This window comes from Grus americana, chromosome 13 (assembly GCF_028858705.1).
Source record: "Grus americana isolate bGruAme1 chromosome 13, bGruAme1.mat, whole genome shotgun sequence".
NCBI classification, from domain to species: Eukaryota; Metazoa; Chordata; class Aves; order Gruiformes; family Gruidae; genus Grus; species Grus americana.
The window spans coordinates 15,942,618-15,959,541 of NC_072864.1; the positions used below are offsets into that span (position 1 = coordinate 15,942,618).

General features: G+C 37.4%; 1 protein-coding gene across 2 annotated transcripts in view; it reads left to right on the forward strand.

Annotated features, from left to right (window-relative positions):
• Positions 1 to 10,742, forward strand: part of TENT4B (terminal nucleotidyltransferase 4B) — a 45,569-nt gene extending 34,827 nt beyond the window's left edge. For both annotated transcript variants that reach the window (XM_054840425.1, XM_054840426.1), the window contains exons 6-12: positions 475 to 603; positions 1,889 to 2,102; positions 3,527 to 3,653; positions 3,755 to 3,858; positions 5,610 to 5,797; positions 6,361 to 6,525; positions 7,820 to 10,742. In XM_054840425.1, coding sequence (XP_054696400.1) covers positions 475 to 603; positions 1,889 to 2,102; positions 3,527 to 3,653; positions 3,755 to 3,858; positions 5,610 to 5,797; positions 6,361 to 6,525; positions 7,820 to 7,999 — 1,107 coding nt within the window. In that variant the 3' untranslated portion in view covers positions 8,000 to 10,742. The remainder of the gene's footprint in view (positions 1 to 474; positions 604 to 1,888; positions 2,103 to 3,526; positions 3,654 to 3,754; positions 3,859 to 5,609; positions 5,798 to 6,360; positions 6,526 to 7,819) is intronic.
• The last annotated feature ends 6,182 nt before the right edge of the window (positions 10,743 to 16,924 follow it).

The following is a 16,924-nucleotide window of genomic DNA, read 5'->3' on the forward strand; positions in this document are numbered from 1 at the left end:
AGGTAAGTATTTGGGTCCTTTGACAATGTTATCTGGGTGCAGTGATTTTGAAGAACTGTTTTGAACTCTGGGCACCTGAAGTACTTGCTGGACAGAAGTCTCAGTCCACTTTGGGATATCCCCTTGGTTGTAGCAGGAGGGTTTTGTTACAGACATGGATATCTCCATAGTTGTCCCTTCACTTTCCTTTTCACTTATATGAGAAAAGCAAGTGTATTTATATATTCAAACAAAATCATTCTGATTTTATGAAGTAATAATTTTTTCTATTAATATTTGCCACCGGACTTGAAGAGGTAAAATAACTGTCTTGATCACAAGCAGAGCACTTGGCTTCTCCCCTGTTAGTAAAAATAATGTTAGAATTATACTTACCTTTGAAACTGAATATAACAGCTAGCTTCAATGTGCTTTCTTAGCATCAATTGTATGTACGCATCACAGTATCCTAACACCTTTGTTTTTCTCTTTCAGAAATATCCTGTATTACCCTATCTAGTTTTAGTATTGAAACAGTTCCTGTTGCAGAGGGACCTTAATGAAGTATTTACAGGTGGAATCGGTTCTTACAGTCTTTTTTTAATGGCTGTCAGTTTCCTTCAGGTAAGCTTAATGAAATCTGTTGATGCCATTGGTGCAAAAGGGACATTACATTAAGAAAGAATTGAATCGATCCTTAAATTTAATCATGTAAGCTATCCTGTTTGTGGTTTTGTACCCCCTTTTCATTTAAAAATAAACACATCCCACCTGTCTTCTGTTCTTTCTCCCATACTAGTACTTTCGGTGTTAGAGATGTTTGGAACATCCGTTGGTGTATCAGTACCAGGCACATGTGTCATTCATGGCATAACTACTTGGCTATTGTGTAACTTGTTTGGAACAGGCTACATAGGTTAGTCTTAGATGCAGCTGTCCTTTGTCATACTTGTTTTCCAGGCCATACACCCTGCACGTGCTTTAATGAATGCAACAGAATTTTGCTTGTTTGTCTAGGTTTTTAAGCTGGTATCAAATAAATGTGTTTTACTGCTTTCTCTTAAATCTAAGAGAACAAAATGCACAAGAGAAATCTAGATTGTTGTGCTTAGGAGAGAAGGATTTTGTAGAAACGTTAAGTAGCCAAGTTCTGGCTTTATGAACCTCATTCTTGTTCTTGCACTAAACGTTATTGTAAAACCCTGTGTGTGTGCGTATGCCCGTACTTTTCCAGGTTGCAGTTACTTTTAAACCTGAGCCTTGAGCTGGAGCTTGGTGTTTGCTGAGTGCTATTGCAGTTGCCTGCTGAGCACAGAAGAAATGACGGCAACAGGCATATTGTTTTGACAGAAACCAAAATCTCTCCTAACCTTAATTTTTTTCTTAGATTGAGTAATAGTGTTTCCATTTGCTCCTGCAAAATAGAAGTCAAGTTTTATATCTGTTACAATTATGAACTGGTTTTGTTCAGAATCTCTCAGGCTGCATACTTAGCAGTAGAGGGGATCATTTATATAGCTGTGTGCATTAAAAGCCCATATTTGTATTGTAAACCCAGGTTTGTGAAGTGCAACTATCTTTGTTTTTTTACAAGAAGCTGCCATTAGTGCCGGAAATTCACTTACTGAACTGAAGAGTTCAAATACAAATACATTAATGCTTGCCAGCCTTACTTATAAGAGGCAATTAGTTTATAAAGTTTTGATAGCATCTTTTTTTAAAGATGTAAAACTGCTTTATCAAGGAAAAAATACTATATCTACTCATGTTTGCTTTATATATTATGTTTTATTTTTTCTTCTTGTTGTATTTAGACATGTTTGCTGTGAAAAAGAAAAGGCACTTAAAGGGACTTGAAACTTGAGGTCTGAAAAAAATGATTTTATTTTTTTTTCTCTCTTCTTAATAGCTGCATCCCAGGGAAGATGCCTGTATGCCCAATGCCAACTATGGTGTTCTTTTAATAGAGTTTTTTGAATTATATGGACGTCACTTCAATTATCTGAAGACTGGAATCCGAATAAAGGATGGTGGCTCTTATGTTGCCAAGGATGAAGTGCAAAAAAGCATGCTGGATGGCTACAGACCATCAATGCTGTATATCGAAGATCCCTTACAGCCAGGTATCCTCATAAACCAAGATTTAATGTAGTGACTAAGAAAAGAAGTTAGGGGCATGCTTAATCCAGAGGAGTGTTGTGGTTTAACCTGGCAGGCAGCTAAAACAACCACACAGCCTTCCCCCAGAGAGAATCGAAAAGAAAAAAAAGGTAAAACTTGCGAGTTGAGATAAAGACAGTTTAATTGGACAGAAAAGGAAGAGGATAATAATAGTAATAATAGTAATATTAATAATAGAATATACAAAACAAGTGATGTAGCACAATTGCTCACTACCTGCAGAGCACCGATGCCCAGCTAGTTCCCAAGCCGTGGTCTCAGCCCCTGGCCATCTCCCCCAAGTTATATATGGAGCATGACGTCATATGGTATGCAATAGTCCTTTGGCCACTTTGGGTCAGCTGTCCTGACCATGTCCCCTCCCAGCTTCTTGTACACCCCAGCCTCCTCGCTGGCGGGGCAGCATGAGAAGCTGAAAAGTGCTCGACTTGGTGTAAACATTGCCCAGCAACAACCCAACCTCAGTGTGTTATCAGCATTATTCTCATCCTAAATCCAAACCACAGCACTAGACCAGCTGCTAGGAATTAACTCTATCCCAGCTGAAAACAGGAGGAGTTAAATCAAAGGATAGTGCAGAATGACCACCAAAACCCAAACAGAAATACTTCGTTCATGTCTACAAACCCAAGATGCACTCAGAACACAATGATTTTCTTTAAGACATGTTCCTAGCAGAAGTGACTGTGCTGCCCAAGAGCGTGCCTGTTCTGCTGTCTGGGGTGGGATGGGAGGGCACCCAAACAACTGGCATGTGCTCTGCAGTAACAGCAATAAAGCTACGCAGCGAGGGCCTGAGTGTGGGCTGGATGTGCCTGTGTGTACGCGTGGTCCCTTTCAAGCTTGTGCTCGCCTGTATCACGGTTCCACTTTATAACGAACACTCATACACTCTCTGCTTTGTGGTTCTGTAAAGTCACATACTGACGTGGTGATTTCATTCCTTACTGTTACCTTTACGTTAAGGTTGATTGTTGACTTGCATGAATGGCTTCTGAAATGGCGAGTCAAGTACTGTGTTTAGAAAAGAGGGAACATATTCCTGATTTAGAAAGATGTCAGCCGGGATAGTGCTGTTATATGTGTAATATACGCAGGACAGGATTTTTTTTTTTTACTTTTTTTCCTTCATGTATTGCACTTTTACCCGGAGAATTGCTATTCTGGACTTCAGTGCCTGGAAATATCTATAGGTCTTTCAAGCTCTTTCAAATCTTTATGCTTCACTAATGCTATTCTACAAGAGGTAACTGCAGTGAGTTGGGACTTAAGGGCAATTTTAAAAAAATATTACTGTTTCCTGTCTGAAATGAGGTAACCACGATCCTATTCTTATTTATTTCTTTAATTCTATTCTTATTTTAAGGTAATGATGTTGGGAGGAGTTCATACGGTGCCATGCAAGTGAAACAGGCTTTTGATTATGCCTATGTTGTTCTGAGCCATGCAGTTTCCCCAATAGCTAAATATTATCCTAACAACGAAACAGAAAGGTAAATTTTATGAGTCTAAATCTCAGATATTAATTGCTTATATTTTGGTCTGTCTGAAAACTAATTGTGGTGACGGTTTTGGTTTTTTTCCTGGTTTCCAGTATATTAGGTAGAATAATTAGAGTAACGCAAGAAGTGGCCACATACAGAGACTGGATATCGAAGCAGTGGGGAATGCAAAGTAGGACAGAGTCTTCGTGCAATGGTAGGTTTGCCTAAGCGTGGCTGGTGGTGGGAAACTTTCTGCGTGTCTTGATCATACAAATTTTGTTGTTGCTTTTGCCCCACATCAGGCAATATATGCATCTTAATAGGAATTCACTTTTTTTGCTCAGTGGTGATGGGCTTTTTCTTGTGTTCTTGTCCAGAAGATTTAGATTTGTACAAGAGTAAAAAGGCCGTGCCACATCTTTATTCTGCTGCGATAGATTTGGCCAGCAGAGAGGTCTGTAAAGAGTGCTGCCTTGCAAAAGGAGGCTTCTGAAAAACTTCCAATTTAAATTACACATGTTGTTACTGTCACAGGCCCTTTGTCCTTTAAACGTGGACAAGGTTTTAAAAAGAATTACTGGGAATACTAGTTTAAATCCTTACCCTCTGTAGTTCTTTTATTTTTCATTTTAAAGTTTAACATATTGTATGTGTATGGACACAACATTTAAACCAGGATTAATCATATAAGTGGAATAAGTCTTCTAAACAGAAATATGCTGAAATACCAATAATAATTCTTGTTACTAACAGATGGAAACACACAAAATCAAGCTAGAGAACTTGCTGAAAATGTCCTTTAAAATTATCTTTATTTTCATCGCCCATCTTCTGACTTGACCAGTCAGTTGCCACCCTCTCTTGGTGTAGGTGTATCTGCTGGCTGGAAGTTTTCAAATTGAAATTAATTTTAATACTCTGCAATTGATTTTAGAATGTTAGCTACCAGAAGTCTTCTCTTGTTAGGGATTAATCAGAGAAGATGATACAACTACCCAGTCTTTAGGCTAGGTTGGGATTCTGTTTATTTGGTTTTAAAGCTTTTGTTAGTGATTTCCCTCTCTGTTCTTGTAAATTGGGCGTGCTTCTTGGCCGTTGGTGGTCTGTCGGCCTGTAGACCCTTGTGGCGCTGCCGTACCCCAGCGATGGCAGACAACCACGGTTCGGTCCTGCAAGCTCCCGAGTAATACTTAGCTACCTATTGTGATGTATGTATTAAACTCTATGTACAAATACAGCCAGTGGGGCAACAAATGTATATTACATAAATCTAGAGGTAACTCTTAGGTGTCTTACGTGAGATAAAACAGTAATTAAAAAATAACAATAACCCTGTGTCAGGAAGATAATGGTGACAGTTACAGTGGTCGTCTTGTAGATTTAGTTTAGATTTAAGCTCTGATTCTTTTTTTTTTTTTTTTTTTTTTAAATTAAGATAGCAGTTAGTGAGATATGAGAGTTCTGTATCTCGTATTTTCAGCGTCGGGTACCACACAAAGCAACCAGACTTACTTCGAGTTCTTACGACCCTAGGAGCTCCAGCAGAAGAATAATGGGAGTTGCTGAGTATTGGGCGTATAGGAACAGAATTTAAACCTATGTATTTGAGCACTGTTGAAGTGTGTCATGTTAGTTAGCAGCACATCTGAGCGCTGTTAGTACCTTCTTCCATGTCTTACTGCTCTAATTTCCATCTTAAGCTGTGGTTTTCATAGTGTGCATAAATGGGTCTTGTCAGGAAGCCACCACACCCTCTGCGAGGTGTTGGCTTGCTGCGTGCAGTGCATACACACCAACACATGCACACAGGTGCCTCTGTGTACTAGAAGTATGTACGTGTGCAAGTGTCTGTACACGTCCTGCTGGATATAATAGATATTTAATACCTGAGCGGGTAATAAAAAATAAAAGGGAATATATTTTAGTAGTTAACGTGTGGTGATGCTTCTGTTTTGTTTTCAATAGGTAATGGAGTAACCTTGATAGTAGATACTCAGCAGCTAGACAAATGCAACAATAATCTTGCTGAAGAGAATGAAGCACTGGGAAAACCTAGAAATAAAACTTCAGAAACACTTAGTAAACATTCTTCAAATTCTTCATCAGGTCCTTTATCATCATCATCGTCTACACTGTCCAGCTCTAGTGATGTAGTAAGTACTAGAGGTCTTCTGATTTTGTTTTTTTAATTCGTTTGAATGTTTGTCCTGATTTGTATTGCCACAGAATACATTTGGAAAGCTCGGAATCCTAATTAGTTATTTCATCCAGAATCCTAACTTGCATAAGATGTTACCTCTTATGCAATTTCTCCACATGTAAGTTGCAGTGTGTTTGGACACAACACATGTAGAAAGTGAATACAGTAGTTACAAAGTTACATAGCCCTCTTTTTTCTGGGAAAACTGTATTTAAAAAAAAAAAAGACTGGTAGTCTTAAGCCATATGCTTTAAAAAAGAAAAAGGCATATTAAAAAAAATGTTCAGGAAATCTATTTAAAAAATAAAAGACAAATCCCAAAATCATAATCATGCATCCATAAATCTTTTAATCTGTTTACTCAGTAAGAATTCTGGATTGAAGGAGTTTTGATACCTAATAGAATAAACACATTTTAAGTTTTGTCCACTTTAGCTTTTTTTTTAAAGGGAAAACTCACTTTTAGAAAAACTCACTCTTAAGAAAAACTCACTAATACTTTAAATTTTCCTGAAGGATTCTGATGGAACACCTTGCAAAACCTCTAAACAATTGACTTGTCGTCAGTCTGCCACAAACAGAGTGGGGTCACAAGAAGTGTCACTGGAATCCTCCCAGTCAAGTGGGAAAACACAAAATAGCCAAACAGCCAATACATCCAGCAACACGAACAAATCTCAGGTTTGTGAAATGTTTGAAAACAACAACTGTATAGATTATTTGAGTATTACACATGTCCTCCATGGAAGGGTGGCTTGTTCTGGAAAGGAAACACTGCATTTTTCTCCTCCCTTTACCCCACTAAAAAGCTTTGAGCACTGATTGTACCTAAAATTATCTGGTTCTCTGTTTAGCTTACAGAGATGAGTTTACAACAGTGGCTTTCCCAGCCTTAAACCAGATGAAATTGGATTGACTTTATTTTGGGAAATCTAGATTTGCCAGAAGTATACAGTTGTGTTGCACCCATTTCCTTTTGGCAAAAAGCACGTCAGTCCAGTCTTTACTGCAGAATTTGAGAACTAAAGAGACTTTCCTACACTTTAGCGCAAAACAGTTAGTAAAAATGTATGTTTAAACCGATGACTGGCTGCTCTGTTAGCTGTTGATACTTGTTGAACTGCCTTTCATTAAGGGAGATGAAGATACCTTGCTGATACATGAAATTCCCTCCCATTTCCCCCTAAAGACAAGTATCTTTATGATGAGACCTACCAGTGCTTATGCACTTAAGGGATTTGTCATGTTGAAGAATGTTTCTGTGACAACTCAGTAATTTGGAAATACTGTATGCCTCTATATACAACAGACTTTAGGTATATGCAGTTTAAATTTTTATACTTTTTCCAAATTTAAGAAAATTATTCCTGAAAAGTAGTTCTGAAGACTTGCTGCCTCCTCCTTGCTGACAATGTACCTCTAACGAGGCAGTTTACAAACTAGGCCTTGTATATACCATGAGTGTGTGTTTGTGTTATTACACAGAGCTAATTCTGGTGCTGGAATGGGAATATGCATGGTCTGAGATACTCTACGTCTGTAAAAATATACAGTATAAAATTAGTCCTGGTCTTAAAAGAATGCTGTTTTAATTTTGCACAGAAGATGAGATTTGAGCAATCTTCATCTGTCGCCTTGGATTATTGACTTCTGTTTCTGTAAAACACTTTTTGATGGTTGTGAAATGGGAGCAATAGAACAGTTCTATCCTTTTCATAATTCAAAGTGCTCTGCTCTTCTCTCTTGACCAGCATGGTTTTGGGTCTAGAGATGAACATTTGTTTGCAACCACCGCAGTGAAAGATCCATGCTGCTGTGCTGCTGTCTAAGCAATGGCCTAGCTTCTTTTGCCATATCAATTTTTTCAAGTGTGACACTTTCATGAGTTAACGTCCTCATTATCCAGAAATAAGATTGTGTAATTCACGCTTTTTTCTTTTTAGCACTGATTTACCATGTTCGCTTTCTTTTACAGCATGGATCTGCACGGTTATTTCGCTCTTCTAACAAAGGCTTCCAAGGTCCAACAAACTCAAGCCACGGTACCTCAGTCACAAACAAACAACATCAAGGCAGCAAGTCACATCATCAGTTTTTCCACGGCAAGAAGAGGAAACACAAGAGGGATGCGGCCCTTTCCGACCTTTGTAGATAGTTGCCTATTTTATGACTGTTCTTCTGTGTGCAATGATCTCATGCTACAGGATAGTTTGATAGTGACTCCTTGGATCTCTTCCGGAGCTTCAGACTGTTCAGACATTGATTAGCAACTGCATTTTTTTTTCCCAGCTCGCCACGGAACGGATCATGAAGATTGATCACTGCAAAAAAAAAAAAAAAAAAAAAAAAAAAGGAAAAAAAAAAGAAAAAAAAAAATTTTTTTTAAAAAAGAGGAAAAAGGCTGCTCATTTGATAAGTCATATGCTACAACAGGGTCATTTAGGATATAAAAGCTTGAATGTAAAATAAATGTATTTCCCATCAGCTCATGCTGACCTGTAGAGGTAGTACTCAGTGTGTCTAGGGGGTGGTAACAAACAAATAAAACACAAAAAAAATAGGAAAAAAACGCAAAAAATTGTATTTTGAGGGAAACCCAGCCTTTAAAGGTGAAAGTAATTTGTGCATGATTTTTTTATTATTTTTGCATATACTTACCATTTTATTGTGTATATATAGATGACCATATAGGAAAACTGACATTTGTAATAGTGGATTTGTTAATACTTTTTACATAACATTACTGTTTAAATTGTAAACATAAATTTTTCTCAGGATTAGTTTGGAAAATAATCTGAATTGTCATCTTAACATCCATATAAAGAGACATTACTAGTTATATTGCTCAGAATTTCTTTTCTTGGCATTTAAAAGATTTAATAGGACATTTGATCTGCAAAAGCTGTTTCTCTGAAAGAAAGGTTTATGGTGGCAAATGAAGTTCTTCATTTGTATAAAGTGTACATGTACTTTGTGTAGACACTGAGCTTGTCATCTCGGAGAAGTAACCTTCACCTTGTTTTCTAGAGTGCCATCATTTCAGGCAATGGGGTTTTATAGTTGCATCCTTCTCTTCCTCCCCTTAGTGGTCTCTTCCTGACCCTTTCTTTTTTTTTTTTTTTTTTAAGAAATATAAAGCCACTTGGGGTTTTTTTGTTTGGTTGATGGTGATGATTGTTTTCTTTTTCTTTTTTTTTTCTTCTTTTTTTTGTTTTTTAAAAAAACAAACAACAAAACTCAGTTTGTTACAGATGTTTGCATTCCTGGGCTGCTTTAATCCTGTGCCTCTTTGTTTGTGCCTTCCCTCCCTCTTCCAGGTCTGGGTTTTTTTGTCTTTTATATTTTTGCTAACTCCTGTAGGAGATGATAACTGTTGAAGCTTTAAGTAAATTTTACAATTAAAGTATTTTTTTCTCACTCCCCTCTTAGGCATTTTTATATTTACATTTAATTATTTAAAAAAAACAACCACAAAACAACGTCAAATAATGAAATATATTTTGTATTGCCTTAAAGACCCAAACCTTTCATGGTATTTCTTCATTGATCTAGTTACCAGTTAATTCAAACTCCGCATTTGTCTGGTTCAGTTGCATTACAAGTCTGGGTTGCAGTAACTTTGATGCCATGGATGTGAATTCATTGTGTAATTACACTCACAGGCACAGCTTGGAACAGGAGTTGGGACACTTCAGTGGTAGAGAGTTAAGTGGCATTTACTTTCACATATTTCTTTAAAGAGGAAAGTCTGTACTTGGCATATGTGGCTGTATTTAATGCAGCTGTTCTGGAGATGATGCTTTTATAAAAAGTACTATTAGCTTTTAGAAACTTTTTTTATGTACATTTACAGAATACTACAGACCAACCTGACCTTTAATGGGCACTAATGAGTGCAATGATTTTTAAAGTAAAATAATGCTAAAATAAGACCAGAACTGATGTCATCACTTAAATTAGTAAACATTTTCAATGTGTTAAAGTGTTTTACTTCAAAAAAGAATATATATATATTCAAAAAAATACGGAAAGTCATAACATTTACTCAAACACTAAGCTTAAGTGATGTTAATTTGACAATTTTTTTTTAAATTTTAGATTCATATTTTAATTTGATCAGATAATTTTATCAACAAGATGTTGAGCTTTTGTTCATAGAAACTAGTAAAAGTTGTACCACATTATGCATAATCACAGTATTTATTTTGTTTTAGATTATTGTGAATGTGTAGACTTATGTTCACCGCTTAGGGAACAATTATTTATAAATTATATTAATCCAGTATTGTTAGCTGCTATTAGCAAAACTGTTCCAAAACTTAATACTTGCAAAGATCTGTATCGCATTTACCACACTGAAGTGTTTTTAAAAGAATCACCCTCATCGTTGAAAGCAAATGTACTCTTAGGGTGCAGATATTAGTGTTCCAATAAGCATGTGATAATTTTAAGGTGGTGGTAGCGGGAAGATAATCTTGATTCCATTGGGAATCTTAGGTTTGCCTCAATTTATGGTTTTCATAAATTTAATGGAAAATAGCTTTTCCTGGACTGCTCAAGTTTCTTTTTGGTAAACAGTATCTTTCTAAAAGAAAAAAAAAAAAAAAAAAGAAAGAAAAAAAAAAGCATGAAGGAAAAATTGAGGTATTTTACATTGCCTCAAATGACCAGCATTGTATTCATAAAATACTGTATATCTTGCAAATCTTTATTTAAACAGAACAGTTGAACTGTTCGTTTTTCAATCTGAAGTAAAATACTTTCAAGACCTTTTAGTTTGCCTGCTCATTTGTCTTGTACATTTCATCTCTGTATTTGACTCAAGTCTAATTCCTTTTTGAGTTTCAATACTTTTGTGAAGATTTTGTGAATATATGAAAAATAAATGTTTAATCTAACTACTGCAGTTTAGCACCATTCTTGACACTTACGCTGTTTTTCCCTTCGCAGTACTGTAGAAAGAGCAGTCTCAAGGCGCTTTGTAGCATTTTTGTAGTATCTGGGTGCTTCCCCAGCTGAGCATTGGGCCTGGAATTCCTCTGCCTGGAATTTGGAAGCTTATTTTGTTCAAGTGGGCCTGCTCTGCTGTGTTTCCCTCCAGGAGAGCTGCAGCAGAGTCTGTATGCCTGGGAATAAGTGGAAGAATATACACGTATAAAGGGGTTTTAATGTATTATTTTTCTCTGACTTTCCCCTGCATTATACATAGGAAATTTGTGCAAGGATCCATTTACTTTGCCTTCTGAACTTGGGCGAGGTGTGGTGTTCCGGCTGCAGGGCAGCAGCTGTTCGTAGTCACCACACTGAGGAGGGCGTTGTAGAAATATCCAGAAGTTGATCTGAGTTACCTTCAGCTAGAAGCCCTCTGTAGTGTAGTACCTGAAACACAGCTGATATCGCTGAAGTACGTTCTTAACTTCGGTTATCTTCCTCCCCTGTGTAAATCAGCAGGGAGATGTACACACACTGAAAGTTCTTGTAGCCTTGCATGCTGGTGGTCTCTACCAAATACCACCTGAAATACACTAATGAGCTGCAATGTTTATATCTCTCCTCCTTTTTTTATGTACTTTCAAAATGGACCTTTTCCATTCTATATCTGGAGTAATCATGTGTGCATCCTAAATACAACACGTAAGCAAGTGATTAGAAAATAGTCTCATATTGAAAATGTAAATAAAAGCAGCCAGCCATTTGACATCTTGATGGCTGTTAAAACTCATGATAGGTGTTAAAACTGAATGTGTGACTCCAGCTTTATTTCCTGAGGAGTAAAAGCTGTAGATTACAAAGTACATAATAACTCAAGAAGGAAGTATGTTTACCCATTTAGGCTCTATAACAATTCATTGAATCATTCCAGTTACTGTTAAAAGTGCAGAAAGTAGCAATTTGACTATTCTGCTGATTCCTAGAACTTGATTCTTTTGCTTAACAATGCAAAATAATTTTCTAAGGATCAAGCTCACCATGTCTTGAAAGTGCAGAATTTGGGAGCTTTATTTTCTAGCTGATTTGTAGTGTTTCCCCAAGTTTTCCTTCAAAAATGTTTTCCAGTTACAGTGACCTAAATGTGTGTCTTGACTATATTTCTGTGAGTATTTACCAGCAGTTCTGACAGATATGTGTTCATGATTTCATCTATAAGTTGAAACCAGCCTTGCAGATCTCGTGATGCTTACGTACCTCGCAGTTGTAGATTTTTTTCTGTGCCAGCTACAGGGCCCCTCCTCATAGTAATTTGCTCTGAGCCTAATTAACTAGTCTTCAAAGGTTGGTTGTCAGGATGTTTGAGATGATCCCAGAGAAATTACACACCACCAAGAATCCTTTGCAAGTTACTTAATGAACAATGTCCTGAGTAATAGAAGAATTAAATCGCAGATGGCCTTATTGGGTCTTTACAAGCCTGAAGTTTGTGTCAAGAATCTACTTGAAATAGGAATAAAAGAGCAAGAAAGTGGCTGTTACCTGTGCATTTTAGCATGGTAGGGCTATATCAAACTAATCTACATTTTAGATGACTCAAATTTAGATCAGTTAATTTTGAACAGCTTTGATTTTAACTTAGTATATTTAGTGATTTCCCCACCATGACCATTTTATTGATTTGTGGACTCCAGAAACTTCTACCAGAAGCGTGGTACCTTGACCATAGCCTTGGTTGGGGTACAGTTCAATAGGCCTCTCTCTTGGCAGCAGCTAGCTTAAAAATGGCCTGTTCCCATTTGCTCCTTCCTGCAACCAGTGATCAACTTGGATATTTAAGAAGCTTGGGAAAAAAAGGAATGTGAATCTTCAGTGTGCTGTAAATTAACTGGTAAAAGCTGATGGGATCCTGAAAATCACTTATGTACGCAAGTAAGTAAGGGAAGACGAAGAAGAAATCTTGGAGATCCTCTGCATAGAAGCCATTTGGAGGAATGCCATCTTTCTGCCTTCCAAGATGCATGAACGATGAGGTGCCGTGAGTGTTCTGGTGAGTCAGCTTGCTTGGACACTACAGTTTGTCAGATACCGAATGACCTGAGTGCTGAATCTGCTCACCATCGAAATATGTTGAAGGTTTCTACCTTCTGCAGCAGGTTTAAATAGCTGCAAAGGTGTTTATCAGCAGTTGGACTGATAGTGGTATGTCTTGGTTCTGCTCTCTCCCACTAGGAGTCCTTCAAAAGGTGTCTTTTTAATCCTTGGTGGCTCTTGGTATTTTAAGCTTGCTGAATTGAGTCTCCTAATCCTTTTTTAACACTGAGTCCGCCTTTTTTTTTTTTTTTTTTTTTGTGGCCCAGAGATTTGGTGGTAAATATGGCATTTATCAAATCCTGTCCAACAAGCTATAGTGAAGCAGGAAGGGGATGGAGATTGATAGTGCTTTAAAAAGAGTATTTCCTGCTGCTGCAGTTGCTTTTTAAAGTAAAATAAACCCCCACAAACCCCATTAATTGGGCAGGCTGAAATAGGAATATGTCCCCCTAGCTGTCATACATCCATATTTGAAGCTAGTTTCTGTGCAAATCATTCAACAATCTAATGTTCAGGTGCTAGGTTGATATTTTTTTTTTTTTTTAAATCCTTCCATATAGTGAAGTCCTAATTTCCCATAGTACAAAACACCTGTGGAAGAAACCGCTTGGCTGTATGCAAAAGCTGGTTTGTAAGGAATGCATTTGTGTGGTGGTGGAGGAAGTCTGAGGAACCATGGGTGCAAATTTGGTATTCTACTTGTTTAAAAAATAAAAAATGCTCTTGTACTGGTATGTAACACTACTTTTGCGTATGTATGTCGCAATGTTTGACTCTTGAGCTGAAAGATCATTAAGCAATCAAATGCTTCTGAATAGCTATTAAAGAAAGTGATCTGTGCTTTCAGCTGCATTTTCCCAGGTTTAAAGCTAATTTACTGTACCAGATTTGGTGACAGTGAAACCTGCAAATAAACCTGGTTCAAATTGCTTGTTTATGCTGCTTGGCAATGTAACACAACAAGATCTTTCTTGAATGTAAAGCTCCCATCTTAAAAAAAACCCCAAAACAAAACAAATCCACCTTGCTGATCTGTATATAACAGATTGCTGCACCAGGAGTATGAAGAAATATTGTTCCTACAACAATAACATTATGTGGTTTCTGTGAAATATGCATTAATGGTTGCTGTTTGCATGTCCCTCCTTCTGTGGCCTGTTTCCAAACAAGACTGTTGTTCATTCTCACAATAAGTAGGGGACTGATTAAGGCTGGGTTGGGTTTTTTTTTCCTTCCTCTTCACTAAAGTGGATCTTGAATCAAACTCATTTGTGGTTGCCTGGTAATCAGTAACTATGAAAAGACCATTCTCAGTGAGAAAAATCAATGGCTAACCCAACAGCAGGTAGAAATCTTTCATATTGTCTTCCTTCAATGCTAGCTTGTTTGCTTTTTCTTTTTAAAGTTTTTGACAGTGCAAGGGATTATGTAATAATGTAATCTTTTCTATAAGATTTTTTATTCACCCCAAAGCAAACCTTACTAAATCTATGTTACGATACCAACTTTTATCCATCCAGTTAACATAATAAAGCAATCTAATTGCTGAAAGCTTCAAGGATCTCTGAGCTGGAGTGTGTGCCATCTAGTGAATCACTTCTGTGCAGTGTCTAAACAATATGCTCCAACTACGAAAGGTAGTTTGAAGGCTTCTGTTTGATACTGTTGTTTGTACGCAGAAACTAGCACCTTCAGGTAGTAGTAACTTAGCTGGTATGGCTGAGCTGCTACCTGCACTTATGCATCCTAAATCCCACAGATTCCCACTACTCTAAGGGTATAGCTGAGAAAACTGAATGTTGCTGCCTAAAAACACAGTTTAAACAGTGTTAGTAGGGTCAAAAGGCAAGGAGGTAAGAGCGGTACCTGCTACTAGAAAGAGTAGCGAGTACAGCAGGTTGCCCTGGCACCTCCGGCTGGGCAGACAGGCAGCCTTCACCTCCTCCAGCAAAATGGGCCAGAGACCACCATGGCCCACTCTCCGACCCGGACCTGCTTTCCTACACAAAGTGCTTTATATAAATGCATTTAACAACTAAGTACTTCTAAATTTTTCAGAACGAAGTCACACGATGGCCTATCAAAACCAGAACAAACTTCTCGGAGAGTATATGCAAATGCAGAAGTTGGGAATATGAAAGCCGAACCATTAACATAAAAGGGAAGGAATCCAACTTTTGCAGTTACAGAGAGCGCTGCTCTGGTAACTTTACCATGCATGGATAGTCTGATTTTAAAAAACCAAACAAACCAAAACAACCCCTAAATCTTTAAATGGCATTGCTGCACTTTATTTCTATTGAATAAAGTAGTATTTTAGATTACAGTGGTGATTTTGGAGGAGTATTTTTTAAGTAAAAGCAATAGAAAAAAATAACAAGTCATGAAATAATGCTAGTTCTATAGTTTCTGTATTATCTCCTTTTTTTTTTCTAGTTATCAACCCCTAGACATAAAAATCTGTCCATGAAAAACAGTAGCTGTGAACTCTAATTTGTACATTTGAGAGAGTCTGAATGTTCTGGTGCTGCTTAGTAAGGGAAAACTGCAATTAACAATTGGTGCAATACTAAAAGGACATAAATTAGAACTGATGTTGACTTTTCTGATGTCATTATTTTCATTTCTTGTTTTGCATCCTCACCAATGTCTCAATTTTTATACACTTTTTCTACCTTTGTGCCTCATCTGGCCTATGGGAAATCACAGCCGCCCTGTATCCTAGCTGACTGCTGGCATCAGTTGAGATTTTATGAGCTGGATGGATCACTGTTAAAGAACAGCAAGTATCCATTTTTTTATAGAATTGTGTTAGAAGCTAGCTAAGTTTCTCCCCTGTTCGGTAGTCTATCCGCATGGAAAAATTTTATCATAACGATACCAGTACAACCCACCATCATGTGGACATGTTAAAGCACTAGACAGTCCTTATCCTGAAATTAATCACTTCCCAGCTGATTTCAGTTAATAATGTTTTGTACGGGAATAGTGAAGATGTAGTATGAACACAATTTTAACGTTAGTATATCAATAAAAATTCTTGGATTTTATTGCAAAGGAGAGAAACCTTTGCTGTTGCAAATTTGAGGTTACTTATTTGCCTTACGCTGAGAATTACCACTAAAAGCCTGGTTTAAGAATTTAAGGGGAATTTTCTTACTGATTTCACTGAGATAAAATTTATCCTGTTTTTTCTCTGATTTTTTCAATCTCTTGATTTCAAAGCTTCAAACACTTTTAGGCAAAAGCAAATGCACATACATCAGTAGAGTAATTAGAACTATGCAGACATCTTGCTTAGCTCTAGACCACCCATTAACATTTACTGACTTGTCTTCAATCAAAGCTTGTTTAGAAGGCAACAAACACAACCAAAATGCCAGAAACCGTGCCAATCAACAGAATAACTGTGCACAGGTTGTGGCTTCCTGGAGGGCGGTGGGTGAAAGAGAAGCTGGTGCTAGAGACCCTTCCTCCAGCTCCTGGTGAGTGGGGAAGGACTTCCAGTACCCAAGACTCCACCAGGGATGGGGTCTCAAGGACTAGACCTTGTTTGCCTTCACAAGCTAGATTAACCACTTGCCCACTGTCAATGTGCTGAGACAAGACAGACTCTTAAAACCTCCTTGCCCCACATTTAATAGCATCCTGATGTCTGATTGTACCAGGATGGGTTTTGATATTGGTCTTGTGAGCAATTAAAAGACACCATCCGTCACTGCTGCAGCAGAACTCGGTGATTTCAGGATAGTAAGAAACTAAAGCATTTCCCATCTTAGTCCCTCTCTGCTTTGGGATAGTTATTGTATCGGTTTGTGTGAAAATACCAACTACTTGGAGGAAAACACATTCCATTTCTCAACGTAAAGGAAAATACAAGGAAGGCTATATACTTGCTCTGTATTGTCTCTTGCCATCTAAATAATCTAATCTTCAAGAAGTCAGCTACTTCCTTAAGCTCAGTACGTTAATATAAAAGGCTAGATCCTCCAGTAAATTAACTAATTTTTATTCCAATAGCTTCAATATAATAGGGCTATGTTGATTTAACCAGATA